Below are 11923 nucleotides of genomic sequence, written 5' to 3'. Positions count from 1 at the left end.
GGTCCCTTTTTTGACGGTTGAATCCAACTTTTCGTTCTGTCTTTTTGCGACACCTGCAACACGTTGATTGTTTCTGGATTATTGAGTTCAAGCCGGCTTTAAGTGGCCCAGAAATTGAAGATGTGATCACGGAGAGGTATTTCTTTCTTCGTCTTACTCGTCGGGGACTCTTTTGGACCAGTGGAACTACACAAATAGCCAATAGATAGATGCATTCAACTATCCTCCTTTTGCAAAAGGGTAGGTGGGTTGATAGAGACAAAATTCACATAGGCTCAACCGTTGACATAGATAGTCAGAGTATTGGCATTGGGTTACAACAGGGAGGAGATAATTAGAGAGATCCCAACAGATGATAGTTGGAAGACGTTAATGGGCTCAAGGAAAAGGAAACATAAACAGCTAGTTTTTTTTTCTTAAATCGACATCCGAGGCTTAAGCAATAAACTCATCGCTAGATGTATGTTTGGATGTCAAGACTAAATAATCATTATACTTTCTGCATTGGAATCAAATTTAATTTAGTTTGAGAAAACCGTATCAACAGGTGCCGATTTTTTCGCTGGCATTTTTTGCGCAACATTTTTAGTTTAACTTTTTAATTGCCTTACCAATTGGCGATTGAAGTTACTTTATTCCTAAGTCAAACCCCAAAATTTGAGCACAAAATTTTTTCAATTTCTTGAAAAAAAAATAAAAAAAACCACTAAATAAATAAAAGCTAAATAAGATTTGGCACATAGTTATACTTCAAATTTCCTAAATTTAAATTCAGACAAGACTAACTTTGGTTTCCGACCAAACATGCAGCGAATGCCTTGATGGTTGGACCCTGGACAAAAGTTGTCACCAATATGGCCACAAGAACAGCTGTGGTGATGCCTTGCTTCAGTTTGGGGCTCATTAACTCGTATGCTTAAAAACAATGCAAGTTCACAAAACAGTTTAGATAGCAAGTGCTTTAAAAAAAATAAAAAACACAGCAAAAACGTTGACTAAAAATAAGATATCATCAATTTTTTTTAAATTTGCCTTTGAGATTACGAAAACAAAACAATAATAAATTTAGTGTTGTCGTTCTTGTCCGATTGCTGCCAGGACAAAGTGATGCGGACTTAACTTTCAAAAAGCCTACTTCTTATTCGAACGAGGTCTGCATTTAATGCCTTGATATAATGCCTTGTCAAAATTAGAAAATTGAGCCAGATTTGCATGGTCGGGACATTATTTCCAAACTTCTGCGACTTTTGCAGTTGCTACAGGGTTTAAGTCGCTCTATCACGTGCTCAACACAACGGAACTGTGTCCAAATGAAGCACACGGAACTTAAGAATTGGGTTTGAAAATAAAATGGGAATACCCGCCTAGCCGAACGATGAGCTAGCCAATTGAATTGCAGTAATCATGCAAACAATCGAAATGACTTTAAAAAAATTCAGTCATTTTTGAACAGTATAGGGGAAGTTGATAGACAGTTATTGGCCATTCGGTTCTGCGGCCACATGAGAAGATGGTCCATTTGGAAATTAGGCAGTGAGCCTACAGTTGTTATGACCATGTGGTGATGAAGAGGATCTCAACTCACGGAAACACTCGGCGACATACATCGACAGCCAGAACGAGAGGGGGCCTCTGAAGCCACTGAAGAACACCACAAACTTTTCCCAGTTGGAGATCAGCTGCAGGAACACTCTACTGCTGTACGCTTCCTACACACACAAACACATACCCAAACATAACTTCCCTGGCCTTTGAACAGTCCAGATATCTTTCTCCAGAAAAATTGTAAACAAAAATAGAGCACGTGATAGAGCGGTTCGAAAACGTTTTCACAACTGGGGGAACAGCTGACTTCTGACTTCTCGAACAGAAACTAAGCAAAAAAACCCAAGAAAAAAGAAAAAATACTAACCAATAACTACCACAGTTCGAGAGGAGTGCCTTTACGAGGCGAACAAGATTCCAATGAAACCTCCTCATCAGTGGAAGAAGTTCCGGACAGGTCGGAGACCTGGCAGAACCTCGCAGTTGTGAAATTTTTGGCACAACTAACGTGGGACTAGCCATCCTATCTCCAGATCCATACGGAACTACGATGCTGGCGAAGAGAAGCCTTTATGAGCTCCTTTCGGCATAACCACAAACAACAACAACAACAACAACAACAGCAGAAATTTGTGTTATAAAACAAATTTGCAATCATCGGGGCGTGGCCTTGAATGTCCGTGGAATTTTTTTGTTCTAACTTTGATGAAATTTTGTCGAATAACTGCTCGTATCAGGACAAAGCGTTAATTAGTTAGATTGCCAGGAAAAGTATCAGAAATAATTTTTGATACCCTTAAATATTGATATTCAATTTTTTCAGCATATGTTTTTGCGATACACAGTTACAAGATCAAAGTTATTTTTTTTTAATCAAGTAATGCATTGTTTGGAAAACTTAGCTTGCCTCATTTAAGCTTGGATTATTTTCAAGTCCACTTAAACTAACCTTAGCGCTTGAACACGCTTTATAAAACTTAGGCAGAGAGAATTACCCGCACCGGAGTTCCATGGATAATAATCGATTATAATCGAAAAATGTTGTCTAAAATGTTGTCATTATAATCCATTATTGTGGCAAATTTATACCACGAAATCGATTAAATTGTCATATAATCGACTATTTTCGTAAAATTACAATCCAATAAAATCCATTATAATGGATTATAGTCCATTATAATAGATTATAATCCATTTAAACTCCATTATAATTGATTATAACGGATTGTAATCTATACATTTTTTTTTGCAAAATCATTTGCAAAACTTGCAACATTTCTGCGTTACTCACGGCCTTCTCGCAATCTAAACCTAATCGAGTTAACCCCCTCCCCACTTTGCCCCCCATCCGCGTTTGCCCAAACCCCCTACCCCCACTCCCATACGCTTATCCCTACGCCCACCCCCATGTTTGCTAAACACCCTCCCCTCAAGTTACAGCCCCTCCCGCGCAGTTTGCTTACCATTTTCAACGGCGACGGGTGAGGGAGTATACTCAGTTGTTCAGGTTACCCTACCGCTCATATTTGTTACCCCCCCCTACCACGTTCAGTAAACGCGGGGGGGGGAGTAAAATTAAGATGGGGGGTTAATATCATAAACCCCCTACCCAAAGTCTACCAACTACCAATAAATAACCCCCCATAAAGGGAGGGAATGGCGGTTATGGTTAAGTGGCAGGGAGGTTGTAAACGGGGGGGGGGGGGGTGTAAACTGGGAGTAAAACAGGGGGGGGGGGGTTAAGGGGGGTTGTAAACAAGGAGGAAAACGGGGGGGGGGGGGGGTTAACAGGGAGAGGGGTAAACGGGGTATATAAGACAAAAACTATAAAAATTGAAAAGTGAAATGTAACATTTTATGAAACCTAATAAAGCAACAGCACTAAACAGGAAATGCGATAACTTTGAAAAAACTTGTAAATTTCATGACTAACCTCTCGAAAAAATCCATTATAATTGATTATAACCGATTATAAGCGATTATATTGACATAAAAAAATATACGAAAGATCATCCCTTTTTAATGGATTATAATCTTTTATAATCGCTTAGAATGGATTATATTGATGTAAATAAATACTGGCTTGTAATCCATTTTTAATCGATTCTAATCGATTATTATCAAAATTTATTGAGACAGACCACAAAAATTCAATATAATGGATTATTATCCATGAAACTCCGCTGCGGGTAGGCATCCAAATTTTATTAAGCTAGTCCCACATTCAGAAATGCCATAATTTTACAAAAAAAAACGGTACAACATTTTCTCACCGCACGCATAATATTCCGATCTTTTCTTCAAAAACACGAGCAAAAAATTACAATGAGCACAAACATTTCGTCTTTTTTTTCAGGAGAACAAATATGTTGCTGATTCTAAAATGATTTTAACAGAAACGAAATTTATTTCAGAAAGAAAGCGGTGAGAGTAACTCAAAAAACAAAAAAAGCCATTACGAGGCCAAACTGTGCACTGGATAGGAGCACAATTTTGTAGCTGCATGTTGAAGTTTTGTCGAAACGATAAAAGAAAATAAAAGAACAAAAGAAGAACAAAGGGAGCGTCCTTGTTGCGGAATCCGCTTACAAGGCACAAAATGCACAGTTTGGCCGCGTAATGGCTAGTCAAAAAAGATATCAGAGCTAGCGCAGCTGTAGGGGAAAAAAATCTCTATTTTTTCAATACAGTTCCCCACAAGCATGCTCCAAATAATGATTGCCTACGAAATGATTAATTGACTATAATTAAGAACATCATAATGCAAAATGATTAAAACGAAATGATTAATTGACTATAATTAAGAACATCATAATGCACGCGGGGACATATTTTAGGTTTGATTTATATTTTTATGCGCGCAGTATTTAATATAAAATATTCATAGAACACAGCGATTCTTCCTGATGCAAGCAATTTTGTTGTTCCGACCATTGGAAATGAAGAGGAATTTTGTATTCGGGCGTGTTTTATTTTTTTATCTGTTTTATTTTCCACCCAAAATCAGGTAGTAGAATTTTTTTTACGTTTTTTTTGTTCAACAAGCTTTTTTTTGAAACGATTCTTTTATTGAAACAATCTTTTTCTGTTGTCGATTATGCCTAGTTAACATAATTCCTACGCGTTGGTATTGTTCTCTAATCACACCGCGCACTGGAAACAACACTAATTTGAAGAAAAAACGTTCCTAAAAACATTTCAAAAAAATTCAATGAACGCAAGGAAACAGAAAGAATACGACTTGTTTTTAGGAAAAATCTTCAATTTTCGTTTTTCAATAGTACAACCTTTTTGACTTCATCCTTTTTTTGAATTTCATGAAGAAATTATGATTGAAATTTTAATAAAATTACCTCAATTCGAGAATTTGGATCAACTGATTAAGTTGTTTTCCGCTTGGAATCCCTAAAATCAAATTCTACTTTTGAAACTAGAATTCGTGTACGTTTTTTTTTGCGCCATTTCCACGTTCGTTTTTGGAGAGGAGCGCAAACCATTGAACTTTGAGCAGATGAAATTAAATTGAGATCAAAAACTGCGTATATACCTAATGGCATTCATAAAATTATGAAAATGTAAGAATGTACATCTGTAGTTAAAGGAGCATTTTAAGACATTTTTCCTGAAAAAAAAAACAAACAAAACTTGCTATTTTTCAATTTTTTCTCATCACTTTTTTCACCAATACAAAATGTTAAGTTTTTCAGCTTTCGCTGTTCTTTATTTTGGCTCCCCAATGCTTTGTGATTTTTTTGTCTTTTTTGCGGATGGAACCCGCTCACGATTTTATTTTTTACCCCGCACACATTTACGTTCCAAGTTTACGGGGCTGTAAACTGGGAGAAAGGATAGTAAACGTGTTCGTTGGCAAGCTTGGTTGGTTGGGAAGGGAGGGGAGAAGAATGTAAACGGAGAAGAGGCTTTAAGAGTAAAATAGTCGTTAGTAATGCAGAAGTTAATGCAAGCTTTGATGAAGTTTTGCAAAAAATATTGAGACTACAATCCATTAGACTTAATTATAATCGATTTCGAATGAATTGTTGTTCCGACAATTGAAAATGAGGAGAAACTTTGTATTCGAGTGTATTTTATTGTACAAATAAGCATCGTACAGGTTGGAGTGATATATCATATTAAAGCCCTTTCGGTCGCCATTCGAACAACATTAAAAACTTCAAAAAAATTTCACAGTGTCGAGAAAAACCGGTTTGAAATTTTTGATTTTTGGTCAATTTTGAGCCACAATAGCTTACTTAAGCTTAATTTAGGCCATGAAAAATTAGTTTTTCTCAAGTAAAGTTAGTTTTTGGAATTTTTAGCCTTTTTTGGGAATCAAAAACCTGAAAATTCAAAAAATGTCCGCAAAAAAGTTTCAATTTTTTTTTCGTTTTTCTAGTCATTTTTTTTCAAAAACTAATTTCCAGTTGACCTGTTTTACTATGACTCTCAAATATGCCTACGTTCTATTGTTTCGTTCAGATTTTTTTATCACAACATGCAGAAAAAAACGACACCAATTTGAGTAAACACTTTTGTATTTTTAAGACTGTGGTCGGAACAGTCTGTGCAACTTGCACAGTAACCGGCTATCCTTGGTAATAACTATGATTTTGGTTTTTAATAGAATAAATACTTGCAGAAAAAAATTGAATAAAGAAAAATGTGCGTCATGGTGAAAATTTGCAACTTTATTGGAATAAATTGACAGTGATTTAGACAACATTTTTCATTTATAGTCATATTCATCAATGAAACTCCAGTGTGGTCGTACTGAAAATATAGGAAAATAGAAATTGACGTGCTTGCTTTTGCGGTCCTGTTTTACTAACCTTTTGCTTAAGATAGTAACACTTTTTCAAAACAAAGTCAAGTGCAAAAACAAAGAGTCTTCTAACATGTGATTTGAAACACTTATTATTTTTTATTTGACGAATGTTTTCATCCTATTTTGAAAGCATCAATGCTTCCAAGCATCAGCAAGTATTTTCGTCTCTTTTTTGCTAAGACAAGGCTATAAATTTTTCTAAAAAAAACGTGATTGTACTGTGGTTCACGTTTTGTTTCCACAGTAATGTGGATTTTATAACATCTGAATGAATTGATGTCTTAAGCCAAGTTAAACAAAAAGTTTTTGTTTAATTTTGCTGCTTAGTAACGAGATTTTGAATTTCGCCAATGGTCGTTATTAAAGCAGAAGTTACTGCAAGTTTTGCTGAAATTTTGCTAAAACTAGTGAGAATACAATCCTTTATACTTAAGTATAATCGATTTCGAATGAATTGTTGTTCCGACCATTGAAAATGGGGAGAAACTTTGTATTCGAGTGTATTTTACTTTTTTTTCAACGTTTTGTTTTCCACGCATAATCAACTACCACAAATAAGCATTTGGCCAATATGATAAGCATCGGATATATCATAAAGGCCAAATTTTTATCAATAATTCTTTTATTTGCGTTTTCTTTTAATGTGTAGGGTTAGTGGCTTACAGGGACGGCTCAGAAACTAATATAATATAAGTTGAGACATATAATTTAGTCCAAATGACCCGTTACTAAATGAAAAACAAATCATTTTGTGATTATGCTCGCAAAAACACCCAAAAACAGCTGAAATTTTAGAAAGCTTAATATTCCGGCTAATAGAAAGGAGAATATGTGCTCGGGGTGGTTTTTTATTCAGAATAGTTCTCAAAAAGATTTCCCTCGGGGGATCGATCAAAGGATCTTCGTAAGGTACCCGCAAGGGCGCGCTAGCCATTGAACTATCCTGACATAGAGATTGCTGCGAAACGCTAAGTATTAGACTTACGTGACTGTAAGAGCGCTGGAGTATTTTGATGCTGAAGCTTAACGCGCGTTTTTCACGCGTGGCGAATCATCCTGCACCACAACATCAATCCAAGTTCAATGGAGGCTGGCTTGGCTAATAGGTCTTATTAAGTCCATACACGATCCTTAATAGTCAGCTTAAATATCAATTTTTGTCAATATTCCATAAACCAAAAACTTATCGAGACCAGTTTATGGACAGTCGGAACATTCAGGGCTTTGCCCTCATACGAGCAGTCTTATTATTTTAACAGTAAGATTCAGATATTTTAAAGGACAGTCAAAACATTCAAGGTTTTACAGGGATGCCATCAATCTTTGTTTCAATTCAGTTCAGTAGCAGAATTAGGGAGGGGGGCGGACGCCCCCCCCCCTCAGGGATTCGACCCCCTGCCGACTCAAAGGGTCCCCCTTTGTACTATTTTGAGATATCCAATTTTGGCTGACTGGCCTTAAAACTTTTCTAAAGGCGCCTTTGGCGCCAATCTATACTAATTTTGAGGGGGGAGCGCACGCCGAAAAAACGCAATTTTTTGGTAGAAATTTTCCAAAAAGTGCATAAAAACGCCTTTTTGGCCTTTTTCCACAAATTTGTCTGCGGCGCAGAAAATTTTCTCAAAATAGGGTCTTTTTAGTTATACAGTGATTTGGGCGATTATATAGTGATTTGGGCTCGGAAAATCAATTCGGTCGGCCTAAAAAAGTCGACCAAATTTTCATTTTTTTTTTGAAAATCCACCCCTCGAGAAACTCCTAGATCCGCGCCTGATTCAGTTTGAAAGGATTTCTGAAGAGGAATGTTCGCATCCTATTCTACGCATCAACAGAAAACTTGAAAATTTCTTGGCATATCATGAAGGGTCCCCCTTTGATAATATAGCGATAATAATTAGTTTCAAAATCTTCATACTATAGAGAAAAATGTTAGTTTTCTATAATAGAGATGAATATAGATCCTAGTTGCTAATATCTTACTTTTCGACTTATCCCGCTAAGTTCCGAGCTTGCCTTCTCGTTGAAGCCACTTTTTGTTCTATTGTAGATGCCATCATGGTTGTTGTTGTGGTTCACGAGCAGGTTATTATTTTGGTTGCCCCCATTTTGAGCTGACGTTGGTTGATGATGATGATGATTATGATGTAGATGGCGATGATGCTGATGATGATTCTGATGATGTTGCTGATGATGATGATGACTAGGTGTGTCTGCTGAAAATTGGCTTTTTTCCATTTACTGACTTTTCTTTCATAAATTGAAAAATATTGCTAACTTATTCGTTTAAAAGCGACAAAACTGGCACCGTTAACAAACCATTCTGAACACGTTTTGTAAATCGCGAGTTAGCCTTATAGTTATATTGGAAGCAAAAAATTAGATAGCGGTTTGTAATGCTTATCCGAGAAAAAATTAGGTTATCATAACGGTTTTTTTGCTGTTGACTGAGATAGAAAAAATGCAAAATTGTTAACAGATAATTAGAATAAAACAAGGCGCGAAGGAAAACAGAAAAAAAAATTGAATTATTTTTTGAAAAAGAAACTTCGACTTTTGAATTCGGACGAAATTAGAAGAAAAATTTTGGACTTAAAGCTCTTTGAAAATCAAGAGTAACTTATGATTGACATTTTTTTGATGAAATTATTCCAATTTGAGAAATTTGGATCAAAAGATAATTTTTTTGTTCCGCTGGGACATCTGAAAAATGAAAACCACTTTCAAAACTAGAATTCGATCACGTTTTTTGTGATCTCTACGCTTTTGCTGTTCGAGTGGAGTTTGCCTTCCTTCAAACAAAAAGAATTGAACTTAACTTGAAAAGAAACAAGATTGCTCGTAACAGGGCGAAACCCTGAATGTTCCTACTGCCTTTTAAGGTCTATGGAGCAGTTATAACATGAAAAAATTAAATTTAATAGAAATAAAATTTAAAAAAGTAAAAATTTAAGATTTTTGGAGAAAATCATCCCCCACACGCCAGATAAAGTACAAAGCGATAAATTTCGCTCCTAGTAACAAATCAATTATGGAAAATAACTTTCCTCCTACCAATTTGGAACAATTTCTAAGACTGATTAAATCTCCGCTTACGGGTTAATAGACGAAATTTATCGCGCGTTAATTGTCCCAAATTGGCCAAAATGGCAACCGTTAAACCCCTATAACTTTACAAAAAACAATCACAGCTGAAATATCTTTACAAATCTTCACAATATTTTTTGAATAGTTAAATAAAAATCCGTCAAAAATGGCTAGTTAAAAAGTCGAAAAGTGTCTGAAGAAAAAAAAAACTATCCCGAGCACAAATGTACTGTTATTTTTGTTACAAAAGTCGGAACAATAAGACGGCTCGTATATCAGGGCAAAGCCCTGAATGTTCCAACTGCCCCTTAACTCATATTGAAAGATTTTTCTGAAAATAAGATATTGAAAAACTATAAATTTTGAACATTATCAAAGATCTAGTGTACAAATTTAGGTCATACGAAATTATTTCGACCAAAGAACTTGTCTCAATTCATTTTTGGAACAATTTTGTTGTGCGGGATACTTTGCCAGGTATAAATAATTTGCGTTACGCTTTCAGCAATTCGAATAAAATCTTCAAAGTACGCATAAATTAGTAAAAGCATGGCTAAAAATGATCGGACGTCAAATATTTTTTTAAATTTGATTTCAAGGAGTCGATATCTTCAATAGGGCATAAATTTTTTTTGTTTCAAACCATTTTTTTGATCACCAACCGTTTTCTGTCAAACCAGGAAATTCAGTTTAAGCGTGAACAAACTTTAAGACTTTGAAAAATTAGAACAAAAAAATCATCACGACCTAAATAGGAGACTTCACTTCGTGCATTGAATCTCAAAAAAGCATCATTGATTAGGTAACTATTTAAAATATCAGGTGCAGAGAGCGAAATGGAAAAGAGCGTGACTGATTGGCTGGCTGGTTTGATTGGCGTAGAGGGATGGGTGTGTAGTCGGAAGTGTCATCTCCCCATACCACAGATTGAAGCAACTGCATATGGAGTAGGTGAGCACACTTCTGGTGGCGAATGAAAACATGAACACTGACACGGCAAAACTCCAGTTCCTACAAAATCAAAAACAGAAGAGTGGTTTTATGAAGTGATTAGCCCTCCGCCTCTCAAACTTAAGATAAATTTAGAATGTGCATGAAAAAATTAACACTGAAAAACCAAATTAAAATACAATCAACAAGGCAGTCGGAAAAACGTCAACGAACTTATACAAATCAAAATATTTTCGACGTTTTTAACTTGTGAGTTTCAAAAAGTATCAATATCGCGATAGAAAATGTCAAAATACAACAAATTTTTTTGAGCTAAAACGTTAACCCATTTAAGAAAACTTGACCATTAAGTTTTTTGCTCCGCTGGTACTTTATAAAACTAAAATTTATTTTTTAAACAGATAATCTATCACTGCTTTTGCGTCATTTGCAGCTTTGTAGTAAATCAACGAAATTTTATTTCGTTTTACCAAATGAATTCGAATTGAACTGGAAAAAAAAAATTTAAAAAATATCAACCGCGGAAAAAAAAATCGGGGGCGATTAAAATATAAGACTTTTTTCCAGAAAAAAAAAACAAAAACCACAAGACCCGAAAAATCTTTCATTGACACTTTAAAAACAGGAACTTAAAGTTTGGCTTGTAAAATTTGACTCTCCGAGCTCTATCAAACTTCAAAAAAGACCAAAATCCTTTTTGCCATGGTCTACAAAATCGATTACATCTCGAACGATTCTCTCATTTGTTGATTTTCCATCTGTGAGGTGGTGTGGTTTAGTTACCCGATGCTGTCGAATAGTATCTCTGACAGGTGTGTCTGGTGGTAGCAGATGTGTTGCACTAAAGACAGACAAGCGAACCACTCGGAGATAGAGACCAGAATGCGGAGACAGCCCCTAATCACGTGCCGACTTCTCTTCGAAGTCCTGTAAACAAACAAGTCGCAGACTAAAAATGCATGGTTTTGAGTAGAAACAAGAAAAATTAAATATTTCTGGATCAAACACGGTTTCTTTTTGCTCAAAATTACTACAAAAAAGTATAGAAGGACTAAGGAAGAGGGGTGTGTAAGTAATTTTGTGGTCACATAGCAACGCAACGAAATGTCAAAATCTAAGAGAAACAACTTGAATTCATACAAACATCGTCGCCTCTGGCGATACGTGAATGTTACGCTAACTACAGCGATGACCTTGACATTAGTAACTAGTTACATCAAATTATAATATAGGTATGTTTTACACAGCCTCCACTAGAGGGGGGTTCGATACCTTTACCAAACGACATCGAAACTTTACCCTTTAATTCATTTGAACCATTTTACGGCAGATTACTTTTGCCGATCAATTCAAAAAATTTTCTTAGTTGAGTGCAGGGGCGGATCTAGGATTTTCTCGAGGGGGGGGGATTTTCAAAAAAAAATTCGAGAATTTTGACGATCTTTTTTTTTTTTAGGTCGAACAAATTGATTTTTCCAGCTCTCCCAAAGCACTGTTTTGCCCCTATTTTGGCAAAAT

General features: G+C 35.7%; 1 protein-coding gene across 2 annotated transcripts; it reads right to left on the bottom strand.

The window, feature by feature from the left end:
• Positions 1–5: 5 nt before the first annotated feature.
• On the bottom strand, positions 6–11794 carry LOC134854579 (uncharacterized; the record flags this gene model as incomplete). 2 transcript variants are annotated; one of them, XM_063870886.1, is given in 6 exon segments in its annotated part: positions 6–186; positions 787–915; positions 1586–1709; positions 8351–8583; positions 10308–10465; positions 11189–11794. In XM_063870886.1, coding segments are annotated over 5 exon segments (797 nt in total), but the record flags the coding sequence as incomplete, so codon positions are not given.
• Between the last annotated feature and the right edge of the window lie 129 nt (positions 11795–11923).

This window comes from Symsagittifera roscoffensis, chromosome 9 (genome assembly GCF_963678635.1).
Source record: "Symsagittifera roscoffensis chromosome 9, txSymRosc1.1, whole genome shotgun sequence".
Classification (NCBI taxonomy): domain Eukaryota; kingdom Metazoa; phylum Xenacoelomorpha; order Acoela; family Convolutidae; genus Symsagittifera; species Symsagittifera roscoffensis.
Note: the sequence above shows the minus strand (reverse complement) of the source record. Positions and strands in the feature narration are given on the sequence as shown.